This window comes from Carassius gibelio, chromosome A15 (genome assembly GCF_023724105.1).
Source record: "Carassius gibelio isolate Cgi1373 ecotype wild population from Czech Republic chromosome A15, carGib1.2-hapl.c, whole genome shotgun sequence".
Lineage (NCBI taxonomy): Eukaryota > Metazoa > Chordata > Actinopteri > Cypriniformes > Cyprinidae > Carassius > Carassius gibelio.
This window is the reverse complement of record NC_068385.1, coordinates 11358196-11377983: the sequence shown is the minus strand read 5'-3', so window position 1 is coordinate 11377983 and position 19788 is coordinate 11358196. Positions and strand designations below refer to the sequence as shown.

General features: G+C 37.9%; 1 protein-coding gene across 1 annotated transcript; it reads left to right on the top strand.

Moving 5' to 3' along the window:
- The first annotated feature begins 988 nt into the window (after positions 1-988).
- LOC128029179 (pre-rRNA-processing protein TSR1 homolog) lies at positions 989-19567 on the top strand. Its single transcript, XM_052616785.1, has 15 exons — positions 989-1163; positions 1590-1693; positions 1785-2013; positions 2878-3012; positions 10045-10493; positions 11102-11252; positions 11456-11640; positions 12802-13013; positions 17147-17306; positions 17436-17546; positions 17734-17866; positions 18105-18221; positions 18318-18458; positions 18574-18648; positions 19295-19567. Exons 1-15 carry the CDS (start codon positions 1046-1048, stop codon positions 19471-19473), a joined length of 2499 nt encoding a protein of 832 aa, XP_052472745.1. The 5' UTR covers positions 989-1045; the 3' UTR covers positions 19474-19567.
- Positions 19568-19788: the final 221 nt, after the last annotated feature.

The window sequence follows — 19788 nt, the reverse complement described above, 5'->3', positions numbered from 1 at the left end:
TATCCATTTGACAACCCACTTACACTCTGCATGAACTCTCTGTGTTTGTCATATGTTTAGAGAAAATATATTTTCTTTGTGAGCTGGGAATGATTTGTGATTTCCTCGATGTAAATGAATCTGTTTTTGAAATGGCTATGACTATGAATGGAGGACACATAATTAGTTTTTCTTGTTTCATGGTATTTATACAAAATAATACAACTGAAGAGTGTCATTCAGGAACCATGCTGAAATGAAATTCCTCAAGAAAAAAAACAAGCTGTCCTAAATAGATGGTAATGAGAAATTAATGTGCGCTTTATACCTCCCAGGATTTCCTGAGAAAAAGGGATGTACTGTACAGCTCACAGTCTATGTTTTATTTATTTATTTTTTTTTTTTTACAGGGTTTTGTGCCTTTTATTTTTAGGGTAATGGAATGAGAATAAAGAAGGGATCAGGATGCTGGATTCAAACCAGCATGTGCATGAACTTGTGCACTGCCCACTGCACCACAGCTCTGACAGCTTACAGATAGATCTAATGCTGTAAATAACATGGGCATCTAAGTTTGTTCATTAAGAAATAAAGAAGCTAGACATATCCTGTTAAAAATATTTTAAAGATTTCATACTAATAAAAAAATATACATTTAAATTCTACCATAATGCAAACAACTGATGTTAAATACTTTACAAGCACTTTACAAATCATATATTAACAAACAAAACAGTAGTTTCCGCCCACATTATTATTGCATTGTTATAAAAATGACTTCACAATGCAAAAAATCGTATTAGTCCTAAAAATAGGCTTCATCTCCTTTTTTGGGATTAAAAATTATAACAGACATGAGATTCACTAGAGATTTTGGTGAATTGTATAAAGAAAGATTAACCTCCCTGCCTCTCTTGTGTTTATGGGGGGGGGGGGGGGGGGTGATGCGGCTGATCAACAGTAGGTGGCACGCGCGCACTTTATTATTCAGTGGCGATTCTGCAGAAGGAAAGTCAGGCGCGTGGATATGGCGTCATTAAAGTTTACATGTGCGGCATGACAGAAAATGGCTGCAGGAGACGAGCAGCAGCAGGCGCACAGACCTGGAGCTTATAAGCAGAAAAACAAACTGCACAAGCATGGAAAACACCGAACTAAAGGCGAGATCGGACGGGAGAACAAAGGTATGTCTGATGAGTTTATTAATAAATAACGTTAACGTTACACACGAGCGATCCGTCAAGTGGGCAGTGCCTGTCTGACTGAACACGTGTTTAAAGACCCGAGAAGTGATCAGTGAGACTTAATATTCAGGTTTTGCTATGCATGCAGTGCATACTTTACCCCCTGCTGACAAAAAAACAGCTTTTGCCAGCCTAAGATGCTTGATGGTCTTAACTACATTAATCTGGTCTCTCAGTCTGAGCAGCTCAGAAGTGCCAAAGCATTTAAAAAAAACCCAGCAAACCATCTTAGTTTGGTTTAATTTTTTTTTCTCCTACGAGGGGCTCATATAGACTCTATTCATGCTTAGAAAATCATATGATGTGCTGACCAATTCTGTGCCATAATCAGTGCAAAAAGGTAAACATGACTCCTAATAAATTAAGGTAGGGTTGCTGTCATGGCTCTCAGCAAGAGACAGCGAAGAGAGATGAGGAAAATGGACCGCAGGAACAAAGCCAACCAGCTGCGGCGCAACAAAAAAGACTTGGTAAAGTATACTTTAAAGTCTTTTACAAGGTTTACAGACTGGTCATTAGCTGACTTACTCATCATCTTTTGGGTGTTGATGACGATGGCAGGTGCTGACCGAGAAAAGGAAGCTGGGCAGCAGGGATGGACCCCCTCATCTGGTTGTAGTCGTAGCCCTTCATGCAGGAGTGGATGCTGGAGCCGTCACAAAAATACTGAGGGGTGAAGGAGCTGGTGGTGTCGTGCATGAAGATCAAGGAGTCACTGGGGCAAAGGACAGTTTTGGTCTTGTTCTCCCCCGCTTTAAACAGAGATTCATTTTCTACAGGCCAGACACAGGTAGATAAATGCCAATGATGCACGGTGGAATTTCTTACATCTGATACTATACTGCTTTTACTTCAGTTTTCAGTGCCACGTGATCCTACAGAAATCCTTCTAATATGCTTATTGGGTGCCAAAGAAACATTTCTTATTCTTATCAATTTAGAAAACACTTGTGCTGCACGGGATTCTTTGATGAAAAGGAAATTAAAAAAGATCAGCATTTATTTGAAATGGGAATCTTTATAACGTTATAAAAGTCCTTACTGACACTTTTGATCAATTTAATGAAAATTATTATTGCCCTCCAACTTTTGAACAGTAGAAATATGGACTTTTTGTGAAATGATTTGCCTGAAAATGTGCTTGTGTTTAGGGATATAGTGCATCCCTAAACACAAGCACATTTTCAGGCAAATCATTTTTATATATATATATATATATATATATATATATATATATATATATATATATATATATATATATATATATATATATATATATAAGAAATATTTGGTACTAATAGTATTAGCTGATACTAGAGATTTTTTTATTATTATTTCATTTGATGGTTTCAGTCGATATTGTTAAGTGCTCTCCTAATTGTGCATTCTTGTTTCCCATATATTTAAATTTAGATCACATTTGTTGTTGTCTTGTTATAGCTTAATAACACTGTTTGATGTAGTCTTTAGCAAATCTAAAGATACATTTAGTTTTAAATCTTTGCTTTAATTTAGGCAAAGTAGTATAGATATCTGTATCTATCTATATCTATATGTTATATTTTTCTCTATCTTTCAAGTGTGGCTTATGAAGGTACATACTTTTTGGGGCTATGATTAAAGGCTGTAAAAATCTTGTTTTGACTCATTCCAGCTGACTTGCATTCACTCCTGGATGTGGCAAAGATTGCAGACAGTTTGGTGTTTGTCTTGGAGTCCACTGAAGGTTGGGACAGCTATGGAGACTACTGCTTGTCCTGTCTCTTTACCCAGGGCTTGCCAAGTCATGGTAAGATCATTTCTAGAGTTTAGCAGTCTTTACGAACAGATGTTTAAAGGGGGGGTAAAATGCTATTTCATGCATACTGAGTTTTTTACACTGTTAAAGAGTTGGATGCCCATGCTAAACATGGACAAAGTTTCAAAAATTAAGTTGTACGTTTGAAGGAGTATTTTTGTTCCAAAAAAACCTCTTCCGGTTTGTCACAAGTTTCGGAAAGTTTTTTTCGAGTATGGCTCTGTGAGACGTTAGATGGAGCGGAATTTCCTTATATGGGTCCTAAGGCACGTCTGCCGGAAGAGCGCGCGCTCCCGTATAGCCAGTGTTGGGAAGGTTACTTTGGAAATGTAATAGGTTACAGATTACAAGTTACCCTGTTTAAAATGTAATAGTAGTGTAACTTTTTCAATTACTTTATTAAAGTAATGTAACTAATTACTTTTAAGTACTTTTTGATTACTTTTCTAAATTTGTTAAAATTAAATAATAATAAATAAAAGCATATACATCAACTCAAATACAGTTATCTAATAAGCATGTGTCATATTCTGTAAAATAAACTCCTGAAACATTGGTGTTTTTTTTAAAAACTGCTGTCTCTCTGTATATGATATGATGATAGTTTTCTCAAAATAAGTAAAATGCATGAAGTGACAGAGCAGTTCTAGAAATTATGTTTATGTGCTGGTGTACTTAGGGGTGTGACGGTTAGTATATAACCGTGAGACCGGCGGTTATAGTTGAACACCGTCATTAGAACTCTATAACCGCCAAAACCGTGTCATTAAAATATTTTTTTACAAATATTTTTTAGCAAAAATTATTTTCATTTTTTAGATAGGATCATAAGATGCGCAATATATTGGGAGACATGGTTTTTTCCACTTAATGAAGTTTTGTAAATCGTCAGACATGATATTTACCACTTCATAAAATTTTGCTTTGTAGAAAACTTTTCTTAAAAACGAATTTCGTTTTGTACAAATCTTATCTTAATTTTAATAAATGTTTCATCAACCAATTGCATGTATTTTAATAAATAAAAAGCTAATATAGCAGACAATGATAACCGTGACATGGAAGCACCAGCGCACCGCGTTCACTTGCACTGCACTGTGAACTAGAGCGCATCTCATCGTAAATGAAACTCAGCGTAGGCCTATGCCTCATTAGCATTAAATATATTTGCTGCATCCTTTCTAGAACAGACAATGGCTTTTTTTTTGCGGCTCGCATCAGCAAAGCATTGCGTCGCCATAGACCGCAAAACAAGCAGCGGATGGCGGGCGGGTGCGGCTTTGAAATTTGCTCTATGATTTCCGCGAAGCAGAAAACGAGGACGGAATCTCGAAATCCAGTCATGAAAATGAAAGTTGCATTTTAATCTGGACAGTCATGGAATTTGCCAAAGTTAGCATAACATAATCAAATCAAATCTCCATATGGACCAGTATTTGTAAATGTTAAGCCGCAAAAGTTGTTTAAAATATAAATCCGTGTTCTGCGCGTCTCTGTGTGAATTAATGAATGGCAGAGACGTGCAGGTTTGTTTACTATATGGACTGAAGCGCATGACGCTTGCATTAATTTCAGCATCTGAGCTTCAGAGTTCTCTCTCCTTCAAGCGATCTGAACTTTTCAGCTCATCTCAATGGACGCACAGCGCACCTGTATTTGATGCTCTGTTAACTCTTTGTGAAGGCGCACGACTCACCGTCACTTTACTGATAGCGCTGTTTCTCACACATGCAAAGAGAGAGAGAGCGAGAGTCTTACCACGCTTAAACAACACGCTATATGTAAACTATTCTTTGTTGTCTTCTACTGTCAAAATAATGGAGTTCATTTAGAATTATTCATATTCATTTTCGAACAAGCAGAAGACATACCAGTTTCTCCGGTAGTGGGCGGAGCTAATGCGCAAATGGCAATGGCTTTTTTTGCAGCTCGCATCAGCAAAGCATTGCATCGGATGGCGGGCGGGTGCAGCTTTGAAATTTGCTCAAAAAACGTTGGCGCGGATGATTTGTGTTTTGTGAAGTTTTGTGACAGATCTCCTTAATAAACGGAGGTCTGAAATCTCTGCCCCTTTACCGATCAGAGCGCACGCTGACACGGAGTTAACCCGCTATCTCCAAGAACAACCCCCATCCACCCCCCGACGGTTATGTTATAAACCGTCACATTTGACTCACGTCATAACCGTCATCACCAATTCTGAAACCGGCACACCCCTAGGTGTACTCCTATATTGAGGTGGCAGAGGTTGAAAACACTGCTTCACTAGGCCTATGTGTATGGAAGCATATGGGTAGCATTATTCAATTTGGGGTGTAATATGCAAAATGACAATGCAATATGTAAAATGGCAATGCATTTCTGTATTTACATTTACATTTTCCAATACATTTGTGCAACGTTTGGTGCAAAATGAAAATGAAAATTAAATAACATAAGTTTAATTTGCCATTTCATACACATGTAAAATGAATACTAATTTTAACGCTTTATAAGTTGCAAAATTAAAATGAAAATGTATTACAGAAATGATTAGATATGTCTAACACGTTAAAGCAAAAACTGTGGCAAAATGATCATTTAAATGCTATTTTTCTTAAATGCATTAACACTCACAGTCAAGACACATACGATTGCATTTTCATTCAATGACCTGCAATGAATGTAGCAAAATTAAATGTGCACATTGAAAATGCATTCCGAGCAGATCACGTCTCCGCCCCCTCCCGCCCTGTCAATCACTGCGTGAACAAGGCGGGGCTTACAGAAGGTCAAGAGACTCAAGTGAGAGAAAATGGAGAAGACAGTTGGCCCGTGTACGTTTTGATCATTTCGGTTTATGGCTTCAATATTTCATTCGCACTTGTGGGCGGAGCTGAAACGCTGCTTTCATCTGATTGGTCGAATCGATCCGCTTTCAGCTCGGTCTTTTTATTCTTTCAGGCAGAATAAGAGTCAGTGCCAGTGAAGCACTGTAATGTCTGAAACCACCGCTCACTGTTAATTAGCATAATATTTGAATCAGATATAGTAGCTGGGCACATAATTTGTGCTGCTGAGACCTGCAAGAGAACCCGTTAAATTATTGTGTGAATATTGTCTCACTAATCAATACAGTGCAAATAGTTCTGTCTCCTTGGATAACAGTGAAGTGGAAATAAATATAGTTACATTTATGAAATAAAATTAAATAGGATTTTTTGGGAAGGTAAGTCTGGCCAGTTATACAAGCAACACGAGTCGGACGATTCTGAAGATCTGAGCTGAATTGGGTGAAACATTTAAGTTCTAGTCTGTGTCATTTACTCTCATAATAAATAATAATAATAATGTTAACTGCATTTTTCGGTATAAGTTGCATCCGTCCAAAAATACGTCATGACGAGGAAAAAAACATATAAATCGCACTGGACTATAAGTCGCATTTATTCAGGACCAAGAGAAAACATTACCGTCTACAGCCGCGAGAGGGCGCTCTGAAGTAGGCTATAGGAGCACTGAGCAGCATGAGCACTGAGCAGCATAGAGCTAATTTTACTATTTTTATTTAGAAATGTAACTATATTAATTTTTACAATTATTTATTAATGTCACACACACATACCCAGTGCCTTATGACTTAAAAGATGAGAGTGGTAAATTTTACAGACATGGAACTGTTCAGTCTATTATTGATTTTTATTTCCACTTCACTTTTATCCAAAGAGAGAGAACTATTTGCACTGTATTTATCAGTGGGACAATATTCACACAATAATTTAACGGGTTCTCTTGCAGGTCTCAGCAGCACAAATTATGTGCCCAGCTACTATATCTGATTCAAATATTATGCTAATTAACAGTGAGCGGTGGTTTCAGACATTACAGTGCTTCACTAGCACTGACTCTTATTCTGCCTGAAAGAATAAAAAGACCGAGCTGAAAGCGGATCGATTCGACCAATCAGATGAAAGCAGCGTTTCAGCTCCGCCCACAAGTGCGAATGAAATATTGAAGCCATAAACCGAAATGATCAAAACGTACACGGGTCAACTGTCTTCTCCATTTTCTCTCACTTGAGTCTCTTGACCTTCTGTAAGCCCCGCCTTGTTCACGCAGTGATTGACAGGGCGGGAGGGGGCGGAGATGTGATCGGCTCGGAATGCATTTTCAGTGTGCACATTGAATTTTGCTACATTCATTGCGGGTCATTGAATGAAAATGCAATCGCAAGTGTCTTGATGTGAGTGTTAATGCATTTAAGAAAAATAGCATTTAAATGATCATTTTGCCACAGTTTTTGCTTGAACGTGTTAGACATATCTAATCATTTCTGTAATACATTTTCATTTTAATTTTGCAACTTATAAAGCGTTAAAATTAATATTCATTTTACATATTAAAACTGGTGTAGGAAACGGCAAATGAAAATTATGTAATTTAATTTTCATTTTCATTTTGCACCAAACGTTGCACAAATGTATTGGAAAATGTAAATGCAAATACAGAAATGCATTGCCATTTTACATATTGCATTGTCATTTTGCATATTACACCCCAAATTGAATAACGCTACCCATATGCTTCCATATATGTGTAGTAGATGAAACAATGTCTTTGCCATTAATTTACAAATTCATGGACAAAACTATTTTTTGTATGGACCTGGCATAAAAAAGGTTGAAATCTTTAATTTGGGGACATGCAAAATAATTAAAAGTTCTCTCCTGAACTGCACCTTCACTTCCATTTTTCTCTTCAGTCTCTTTATTTTTCCCCGTTATCCATCTCTCTTATGACTTTAATACTCAAGATTGAACAAAACTATACTTTACAATACAATACTCTACAATACTACAATATCTTTATAGAAAAATCCTCATACTGTACACGAGTCATGTTTTTCCCTTACAAAAATTGACCATGCTTTTATTAGCCTATATAAAAGTAAAATAACCTTGTTTTGTTTTTTGTTTTGCAAATGGATTTGTATTTATTTTTAAACAAATAAATTTGTAAAATAATTTAACATTTTTGGTTATCACAGTTAAACAATAGTAACCATTTTCTCTGGATTTATAGTAAAATAATAAAACGTTAATTTTCGTAAGGGGTGTGTTGTTGTCTGTCGTAGCTTCCCCAAAAAAATCAGATTTTTTTTTTTCAGCTAAATTACTACTGTAACATTACAACAGATAATAATGATGACCTTTATATAGTATTTTGAGTTTTGACTAATGAGCAACGTGCTGCTGCTTGATTAAATAAATAAAACAAAACAAAAAAAGCATCTTTACAGATGAAACTGACCTGAAACCCTGAACAGTAGTTCTTCTTCTCTGCTCCAGCTGTGCGCTTCCACGGTCCACTCTATTCTCTCTCTCTCTCTCTCTCTGTCTCTCTCTCTGAACGGTCTGATCCAAACCGTTTGGCGGAGGCGCGGAGAGCGCGCGGTCACGACTAACACTTCATGACTTATTAGAGATTTAATTTTCAAATGGCGGATTCGCAAATGATCGCTTTAGCAGCCTACATTCGGCAGGCAATTATACAATAATGACATTAAAATAGCGGGCCAAATCGGCTGCCACGCCACCGGGAATTGTCCCGTTTCTCCCGGTGTCCAGTCCGCGCCTGATTTCCAGACACGCAGAACGTGCAGGAGTCACATATTGCATTTTTGGGACTTAATATTCACAGACACTAGTCCATGTCATGTTTTGATTCAAGTGTACTGACCTACTTTTGATTTTAGTCATCCAAAATGTGGCATATTCCGTCCGCGTTAGTTTTGACTGGATTCTACGAAGCAGACTGTGTTTCCGCATCCCGGAAATTATTAGGGCGGTATGTCTCAGAATAGTCAGTGCAATTTTGGAAATAAATCAGTTAAATCTGTATGTGGATGTGTGTAAATATTCAAATGTAATCCCCTTTGTAATCGTTAAAAATTTCATAAGTAACTGTAATTTAATTACTCATTTTTTCTTAGTAACTGTAGCTAATTACAGTTACATTAATTTTGTAATTAAATTACGTAACGCCGTTACATGTAACTAGTTACTCCCCAACACTGCGTATAGCAGAGCAGAGACATTCACTGATCAGAGCGAGAGACCGAATTGTCACAAAAGAAGTGTGTTTTTGGTTGCCAGGGCAAGACAACCCTGCACAGATTACCAAAAAAAAAAAAACAGCATTAAGGGACCAGTGGATGGAGTTTATTTTTACAGAGCATCAACGGAGTTGTGCAAGTGTTTGTGTTTGTTCCCCTGCAGTTCGAAGATGCTTGTTTTACAAACAAGGCCCAGTTTGACGACGGATTTGCATATTGTTTATTTGTTAAGGATAATGCAGTCCCAATGAAAAAGGGTCACGATCGTGTGTTGGAACCGCAGGCGGTGAGTAAAACTGCTTCAAATATCTCTGTGTTGTTAACTTAGCTATCGGCGCGTAAGCACATCAAGTAAACAACATGCGATGTTGTCATCAAACTGCACTTTCCACATGTACAGCTTAAAAAAAAAAAAAAAAAAAAAAAAGACGACATAAAGTGGAACTTAGTCATTTTCCAAAACCGCTAAGCAAATATATACAGTTTCAAGACATACCACAGACGTCCTGCTGTAGTCGCTGCTGCTGCTCTTGTTAAATTTCAGCCTCTGGATCCGATTCTGGATCGAAATATACACTGAATCTGACTGTTAGACATGGTTTGTTTTGGATGTTTTTTTCCTCACGGTAATGTCACAGCTTCCAAACGCTCTCAACGCAAAAGCATACTGGCGCTAGTGATTCTTTAGCTCCGCCCACACGTCACGCCTCCAGCCACTCGTGTTTTTCCGGGAAAAATCGGTACAGACTATCTTTCTCTTATGAATATAATAAAACTAAAGACTTTTTGGAGTTATGAAGGATGCAGTACTACTCTATAGGTACTCAAGATTAACAGGATATTGAGTGAAAACGAGCATTTCACCCCCCTTTAATAGAATGTCACAATCAACCAACCAGAATCAATTCTTCTTTCTCTTTGCACGGCAGCACTGGTGTGTCAGGGAGTGGCTGATCTAGCGGTGAAGAAACGCACTGAGTCTCGGAGAGCGCTCTCCCGTTTGGTAGAGTCTCATTTCCCAGAACCGCGTCTCTTCCCTGTGGACGGCGAGCAGGATGCCATGTTATTGCTGAGGCACCTGTCAGCACAGAAACAGAGACGGCTGGGCTTCCGCTCTCGCCGCTCACACCTGCTGGCTCAGAGAGCCACATATCTACCGAACACCAGCCAGGATGGGAAAGGGGGCTTAGCCACAGGGTTAGGGACCCTCAGTGTGTCAGGATATATTCGAGGCTGTCCTCTGCAAGTCAACAGGCTGGTGCATATCACAGGTCATGGAGACTTTCAGCTCAGCCAGATCGATGCTCCTGCAGATCCTCTACCCGTAGTGACAGCAGCTCCTCGCCCGGTGAAGCCAGGACGAGATGTAGAGATGACGGTTAGAGGCTATGTTTGTTTTGTTTGAGAGAGATAAAAATGTATTACCTTTTGATTCCAAGGCCACAACAATATTTGAAGCCCACTGCCTCCTTATAATGAAGGATTAATGATGCCCTTAATATTACTAGTCCCCTTAATTATTGGGTTAACAATTAATTAGAAGTGTTAATTATTACTGGTGTGAAGAACTAATAATCATTATGTTAAAAAGTGATTTGTTCACAATTTCTACGTGAACACGGCCCGATGAGATATTTTAGAGTCATTATAAAAATGCCTATGGTATTTACATGAATGTTTCAGGTCTATAAATCACACTTTTATAATTAATTTAAATTTGATATATATGTTTGAGAAACACTGAATAAAATCCTACAGTGGAAACTCGTTGCTCTAAGATCCTGTTCCATGCGACTCTTAAAAATCAAAGTTCCGGATGCCTGTGATTTTTGTGCCGTCATGTAACATTTTCACTTTTTATTGTGACTGACTACTTACTTGATGCTGAAGACATCTTTTGTTGTATCTATTTGATTTATCGTATGATTTTAAATGGTTTGTTTAAGATTATGATGTTATATATTTTTCCTTGCACGTGTTCTATAGGATGGTGGTGATGGAAATGTGAAAGGGGATGTTCGGGTGTTGATGAAAGCAGACCCTGAGAAGAGGGAGAGCCTGCAGGCGGAGGCAGATGTGGACCCCATGGATGGGGAGCAGACGTGGCCCACAGAAGCAGAGCTGGAGGAGGCAGAAGGTACTACCCTGTTCACACCAGGTGTACAAACATTTTGTTAATTGAACTAAAATATAAATATCGGATGATCAACTTTAAATGAAAATTATAAATATTGTCTTTGTAACTAACTGAAATAAGTTTGTTGAAACTCTAAGATTCTCTTGATGGACATTACTGATGTTTAGCTTACTGTTGATGTGATCTATTCATTTATTATTTAGAGGCCAGAAAGAACAGGAGAGTGATGAAGGTACCAAAGGGGACCTCTGACTACCAGGCCTCATGGATCATCGATGATGCTGAGCAGGAGGAGGATGATAATGACAGTGACAGCTGGGATGATGATGATGATGATGATGAAGATGGAATGATGGAAGATGAAATGGATGGTGATAATGAATCTCAGGTGAGTTTTTGTTATTTTGACACAGGCCAGTCACGTGTTTTTGATGAAGCATTTCCTTAAGAAAAGCATTTCCTCTGCCATTACCATATACCTGGAAACGGGAAGCTATTAATGGTGGTCAGCAAAAATTAATAACACACTGCAACTGTAAACAAGCATGTGTGTGTATATGAGGGATGTGATTTTATTTTTTTTATACTAAAACTGATTTTCAGATTTTTTTTTTGTCCTGATATGCATGACTCAAATTAGTGCATAAATTGTAGGTGAATTTTTTAAATTTTGTTATTATTATTATGTAGTCATGGGATTGGGGAGGAGGGATGGCATGTTTTCATAGTTTTTTTGTTTTTTTCAGCTGGTCACATGTCTGATTGTTGGTATCTTTTTATTATATGAACAATTACACCACCTCCTTGAGAAGAAAGCAGGTTTTATGGATGTTTGTATGAATTGACCAATCAGGAGCGAGCTTGGCAAAAGTGGGTTAAACCCAAGTGCATCTAACTGCCCGATAATGATTGAAGGTCTAAATAAAATCAGAAGGATGACATGGAGGGGTGGGCTGGGCACGGCGCGGGTGGAACAGTGCATACGTGACTGCGCTCTGGTGGAGAGGCACTGTTTGTTTTCTCAATGTCTGCTGCTTGGCCTTAGTGCCAGGCATCTCCACACAACAATAGTGTTTGGAGAGGGAGTCTCGAGAGAAGCCTTCTGTCTTCCTGCTCTTTGGACAGAACTTCCTGTCGAGACTCGCAGAGGGGGGCGGTCATTTATTTATACCAGCTGAGCTTGAAAGAACAAGGGGAAGCTCGAGATGTGTGGAAGCTCTGGTCCATTTATTTTCTTTAATCATAATTAGCATGCGTTTGAAGTCCTGGGGCGCACCAAAGGAGACTTTTCTATGCAAGATGTTAACAATAGGGAAGTGGTACTACAGATGATTACAGAGATTATTTTTATTACTGCACCTGCGATTGTTCTACAGGTTGACCCCACAGGGGGGTTGATGCACCCCAGCGGTCTTGTCCTTTTCCCCATCTCAGTCACTCGGCTGTCTGTTTAGTGGACTTCAAAGAAATGGCATGTTTTGTTTGGGTTTGCTAGACTCTGGATGTATGTCTAGAGTAATGTTTTTACATGCTTTTCTTTCTCTCTAAGGACGCTGGGTCTGAATGTGCTTCTGAAGGAGATGATGACGAAGAAGAGGAGGAGATCAGTTCCACCGGACACACCGGAGCCGAGCAGAATTATGATGAAGGCATGGACGAGGCCGAGGAAGGAGAGGGGCTGAGGAGATACAGAGAGGCACGTGCTAATGAGATGTTCCCTGATGAAGTCGACACTCCGCTAGACGTCCCAGCCAAGACACGGTAAGATCCAGGACCGTTCCAGCCATGTACCTTTTTGAAAATTTTAAAAGGAAAGTAGGGCTGTGCTATTAATCGAAATCGTAATAAAATCACGATTTGAGCGTGCGCAATTTCGAAATCGCTTTATAGCACAATTTTCCATGGCCCCGACCTCCCACAGTATGCTATCCGAACCAATCGGAATGCAGCGCACTGAAGTGGAGCGTGAGAACAGAACAGACTGGGCATATGCCCAGAGATGTATAGTAACGAAGTAGAACTACTTCACTACTGTACTTAAGTACTAAAAGGCGGTATCTGTACTTTACTAGAGTATTATTTTTTTCCCCTATTTCCACTTTTACTTCAGTACATATTTTCGATTAGTTTAATACTTTTACTCCGTTATTTTTATGTGCTGCATCGTTACTCGTTACCCACATTACCACTGCCAGAACTGTAGATGGCAGGTTTGATGAAGCTGGCACATCATTGAGCGAATCAAGCGATTAAGAAGACTGCGCGTGCTGACTGAACTGCTGTGAAGAGAGATATGAACACCGAGCCGAGCCAGATAATGACTCGTTCACGAGTCAAGAACCGGTTGCATCGGTTTCCGGATCACCAGTAGTTCTTTCTGACAGTTCGATTCAATAAACCGGTTGAAGAAAACAGTTCACCGGTTCGTAATGACGTCATTGGCGATGATTGCAAGCCTTCGGTTTACCTGGGCTCATAACATTACCACAGAATCAGTTCAGAATCAATCACCAAAAGAATCAGTTCAGTTCAGCGCTCTGTGTGTCGGTCTGCTTCACGCTGAATCTCACGCAGTATCATCAGCTCCTCGGTTCTCGAATCGGACACAAATTCGTAAACGGTTCTTGACTCGTGAACGAGTCAGTCTTTTGTTCATTATCTGGCTCGGCGTTCATCTTCAGTTCTCTCTTCACATCAGTTCAGTCAGTGTACTGTTTGAGTAAATGAATTACTCCGGGATATTGGCTTGTTTGAACTCAGAGGGAGTGTCAGCCACATTAAAAAGGTTAACAGCTTAAGTCACTTGTGGATTAATGCGTATTGGAGACGTGAACCGTTTAAAACGATTCAGTTCGATTTGGTGGACTGTTTCAAAAAGATCCGGTTACATCGAATGATTCGTTCACGAACCAGATATCACAAACTGCTTTGTTTTGAACTGTCTAACAACAGATACGGAAGAGAAGACAATGCTGAATAAAGTCGTAGTTTTTGCTATTTTATATATTTAACTGACCCTCTGATGTCACATGGACTACTTTGATGTTTTTCTTAACTTTCTGGACATGGACAGTATACCGTACACACAGTTTCAATCGAGGGACTGAGAGCTCTCAGACTAAATCTAAATTTTTTTAAACTGTGTTCCAAAAATAAACGGAGGTCTTACATGTTTGAAACAACATGAGGGTAAGTTATTAATGACAGAATTTTGCAAATTGGGCGAAATAACCCTTTAATCTGTTTTTTGTTTACAAAAAGTTACAGTCAAAGGAATTGTGATTGTCCTTTAGCCTAATCATTTGAAATAGTAAAAACAATATGTTCAAACTTTTGACTACTTTCTTTAATAACTATATAACACAATACTTGTACTTTTACTTTCAGTACTTGAGTAGTAAATTTTAAAATGGACTACTTGCAATACTTAAGTACAAAAAATGTTGAATACTTTAGTACTTCTACTTAAGGCCTGGTTCACACGGGACGATTTTAAAATTGTCGGCCGATTTTCCAAATATGAGAGACCCCACACACAGCGATAAAAAATCACGGATCTAACAGTTTTGGTCGTTCCGTGTGTGGTGTGCAGCCACACGGCAATATCAACACATCACACACGAACCGATTTGACTCCCGAGCATTCCCAGGTCAGACTGGAAATCTCGCAAAATCCCTCGAGATCAAACGTGACTTTAGAGTAAACAATCATGGCGGACGAAGAGGATGCAGTGGTCATAGTTTGTGCTTTGTTTTTAACGGAAAAAAACATAAGAAAAACAAGAAAAGGCGATGGTCAAAGAGGTGGAGACAACGCGAGCATGGACTATACTTGCTATATCATAATATGGAGATAAGTTGTTGTTTTATCTCATAGAAATGTTGTTACGTACTACACAGATTAATAACCGTTGAAATAAACGTTCATATATTCGTTTGTACTCTGGTGGACTGCAGTTGTGGATGTAGTTATGCCCATCGACTTTATTTGTATTTGTTATATTATATACGCCGGCTGTTTTGATTTTGTTTCCCGGTACTATCACTGCCTCGTCACCTCGCTTTCTGATTGGCTACACCCACAGTCCACAGGCTGCGTTATTGTTTGTCCTCGGGGGACACCACAAACGAGAAGAAATCGGGCCAAATAAATCCAACATGTTGGATATCCCCGATTTGAGATCGGAGCGGTCCCGACATTCTTCCGAGCAGAGGAGAGCAGTCTTAACACACCACACACGGCAGGAATATTTGATCAGATTATTTTACGATAATCGGAGCATCCTAAAATTGTCGGAAGGGGTGAATCGGGGCTAAAATCGGTCTAATTATCCTGCCGTGTGAACCAGCCTTAAGTGTGGTGCTTAAAGAGCACTTCAACTTCTACTCAAGTCACTTTTTTGATAGAGCACTTGTACTTTTACTCAAGTATGGGTATCTAGTTCTTTATACATCTCTGCATATGCCTAACTCCAGGTTCACACACACTGTGTGTGATGCATATTTTTTTCGAGCCCATGTTAACGAATCAGAACGTTCACATTGCATGCGGTAAATGATGTGAACAGAAAAGATTAGAAATAGAAAGGTGCGAAAAGATTTAAAATCTAGCATAGAGAGAGTTGTGAGTGCACAAGACACAGATTGAGCGAGAGGAGACATGTTTTAAATGCGTGCACTCTCTCCGGGCAAGAGCAGTGTGTATCTGAGCACGCGTGTCTGGTTTTGTAACAGAGCAAAGGAAATCTGGATTAGAGCGGATTTTAATGTTCTTTCACGTTACAATAATGTGCTCTCTGTTGCTTCTGAACCACGTAAACATACTGTATACGCACACAAAATTGATCCAAAAAAATCGTGATAGGTTTTTTCGGCCATATCGCACAGTCATAAAGGAAAGTTCAGACAAAATTTTTATTTTATTTGTCGAGCTCAAAAAATTGTTATAAATGAGATTTACCATATAGTGGAAGTCCATAATGTCATTTAGAGGTGAGCAGATATGAAAATTTGCCATTACCAATAAAAAAAAAAAAAAAAAAAAAAAATATATATATATATATATATATATATATATATATATATATATATATATATATATATATATATATATATATATATATATATATATATATATATATATATATATATATATATATATATATATATATATATATATATATATATATATTTTCACGTTTTGGCCCGTATTGAAATTCAGTACTATTTGTGAATAAATGAAAAAATAAATATTTAATTAATATATCACAATATTTTAATGTTTACTACGAAATAAATTTCTTCTGTTATTAAATATAAAAAAAATAGTGTTTTTGAAGATAAAATGAGTATTAGATGATGTTAAAGGTGATCTTAATGTTACAAATAGTTTAAATAAGTGCACATGATCAAATATTGAGTATCGGTTGATGTGATGAATAATAAAAAATAAAAATGACTCCCAACTATATTGTTTATCCCTAAATATGGCACTACATTTCCATTCAAAGGTTTGGGGTCAGTTTTTCATGTTTTTTTTTTTTCGCCTACCGAAGCTACATTTGTTTGATCAAAAATATTAAACCGTAATATTGTTAAGTATTAATGCAATTGAATATAACTTTTTTTCTTGAATTTCAAGCAGTCATTACTCCATTCTTCAGTGTCAAAATGATCCTTAAGAAATAATTCTAATATGCTGATTTGATGCACATGAAACATTTCTTATCAGTCTTGTGCTGCAAACCTTTTGTAACATTATAAGTGTCTTTACTGTCACTTTTGATCAATTTAAAGTATCCTTGCTAAATATCAATTTCTTAAAAAAAACCAAATTGAACTATTAGCATACGCAAGGTTCCTACTCTTCTCATTACTCTGTTGTGTGTGTCCAGGTTCCAGAAGTTCAGAGGTCTGAAGAGTTTCCGCTCCTCCCCGTGGGACCACCTGGAGAATCTGCCTCCCGATTACTCGCGCATCTATCAGTTCCAGAACTTTGAGCGCATGCGTCGCCGAATACAAGCAGATGCCGCTAACGAGGAGGAGGGAGCAATGGTTTGTTTGGGGGTTGGGGGGGGTGTGTGAAAAGAGTGTTGGTTAGAAAGTTCTCACAAATGTAACAGACATTTAGGCTTTGTCCCAGAAACGTTGGTGTTTGACTGTATACACCTTTTATTCCTGCAGGTAGGCTGGTATGTGACGCTTCATATTTTGGACGTTCCTCCCTCAGTAATTGAGAGCTTCCAAACCGGCAAACCATTAGTTCTGGTGTCGTTGCTACCACATGAACAGAAGGTACTTACAGCTTCGAGGATTCTTGAAGATTAATTTTTATAACTGATTAGTAATAATTATTATAATGTTAAAATTTCCCAAAGGGTTAAATTTACTAGCAATGTTTCAGTTTTGAAGTACTCGGATTAAATGCATTCTTTCACTAGTGATTGTAGTCAGGATTGAGATAACTGTCTGTTTTCTGCAGATGTCAGTGATGCATATGTTGGTGCGGCAGCACCCGAGCAACACAGAACCAGTTAAATCTAAAGAAGACCTGGTGTTTCAGTGCGGTTTCAGACGCTTCAGAGCTTCAGCCATCTTTTCACAGCACACTTCTGGTAATAACTGCCTATAGAGATCATCACATTCTTCATATTTAAAGGTCTTTCTTTATAGGATTGTCAAGTCCAGGGCTATGGTTGATTTGTGTCTGAACGTGTGTCATGTTTCAGGCTCAGAGTAACAAGATTTTTATTTTTTGGTGAACTGTCCTTTTATCCTCTGTTCACATGATGTATCTGACAGTTTTAAGTCCCAATAAAAGCCTTTAGTGATATTAAATCTTTTTGTTTCCAGCTGATAAACACAAGATGGAGCGGTTTCTGCGTTCTGATGCTCCTACAGTGATGTCTGTCTATGCCCCCATTACCTTCCCTACCACCGGCGTTCTGGTCTTCAAACAGAGAGATAACGGTGGGGAGAATCGTACAATAGATTTTAAATCAAAAAGAGAACTGCCTTCACCAGTACAGCATGTGATTCATATTTTTCTTTTTATCTTTACCACAGGTATGCAGGACCTGGTGGCCACAGGTACTCTTTTGAGCTGTGATCCTCGGCGTGTGGTGTTGAAGAGAATTGTGTTGAGCGGACACCCTTTTAAAATCAATCGGCGCTCTGCTGTGGTCCGTTACATGTTCTTTAACAGAGGTGAGAAGGAAGGCCTTAGTCTCTTCCTGTTTACCTTTAGGTGTGTGTGTGTGTGTGTGTGTGTGTATAGAATGCTAACAATGATTGAGTCTAACACAAAGAATTCCTCTTGCAGATGATATTCTGTGGTTTAAGCCAGTAGAACTACGTACAAAATGGGGACGAAGAGGACACATCAAGGAAGCATTAGGTAAAAACTAAATATTAATTATTGAGGGAAACATTTAATGAACTTAACATTTACTAGTGTTTTTAAAAGTAAGAGAACTCAAAGATTTTAATCCATATTTAACATTCATTATTGTTATTATTAATGATTTGTTATTAGTAATCCACAATAATGAAATACTATTAAAATAATTAAGTTAAATAATAAATTATCATTTGTCTTTTTTTTTTTTTTTTTTGCAAATAATTACAAAATTAAAGTTAATTATTATTTTTAATAATAGTAGTAGTAGTAATATTAGTAGTAGTAATTTTTATTATTCATTATAAAATAATTCTCATCAGAAATAAAATAAAAATCTGAAATATATTGATTTGTTTTCAAATACATTTATCTTGCCATAAAAATAGCCATACATGCTGATATGGCAATAAAAGTAAAAAACATAAATTGTTCATAAATACTATTTTTTAGTTTAAACCTTGATTGGGCAGAAACTACACAGACTTTTATTAGGACTTTGAATAATTGTAACAGAATGTACTGTCTGGTCTAGTTTTAAATTATGGGAGAAAAAGGAAAAAGTACATTCTTTAAAAATGTGGAATGTTCGGTACCATGGTCTCAAAGTATGTTATGACTCACTACTGTCTGTGTGCTTTCGCAGGTACTCACGGCCACATGAAGTGTGTATTTGACAGTCAGATGCGCTCTCAGGACACAGTGCTGATGAACCTGTATAAGAGGGTGTATCCGCACTGGACCTATGACCCTTATGTCCCCGCCCCTCTGCCCTGGGTCAAGAGAGAGCCACCACCGGCCCTCTGTGACATTGACATGGAGTAGAGGCAGGAAGTTACGAACTGAAAGCAATGGAAGCATAAGATACTCAGATACTGATTCTCTGTATTTTAATTGACAATTAAATGTCTATATATAATTCCTGTGCTTGTTTTAGTGTTCTTAAAGCATTTTCCATAAAAAGGTCCCAAAGTGGCCACTAGATGGCAAACAAGTATAAGGGTTACCACAGAGTAAGCGTTTTAACATCAAGTGTTAAATGCCTTTTTGAGGCAATTTGACAAGTCTGGGATGTTTTAAACTAAAGATTACAAACTTGATGGCATTGCTTGCTAGCTTCAGGTTGACAACCTGTGAAAT

Excerpts from the sequence above, each read along its gene's own strand:
- LOC128029179 (XM_052616785.1), top strand. The coding sequence starts at position 1,046 with ATGGCTGCAGGAGACGAGCAGCAGCAGGCGCACAGACCTGGAGCTTAT. Across the intron at positions 10,494-11,101 it reads GACGAGATGTAGAGATGACG|GATGGTGGTGATGGAAATGT; the intron begins GTTAGAGGCTAT and ends CGTGTTCTATAG. Across the intron at positions 17,547-17,733 it reads TGCTACCACATGAACAGAAG|ATGTCAGTGATGCATATGTT; the intron begins GTACTTACAGCT and ends TGTTTTCTGCAG.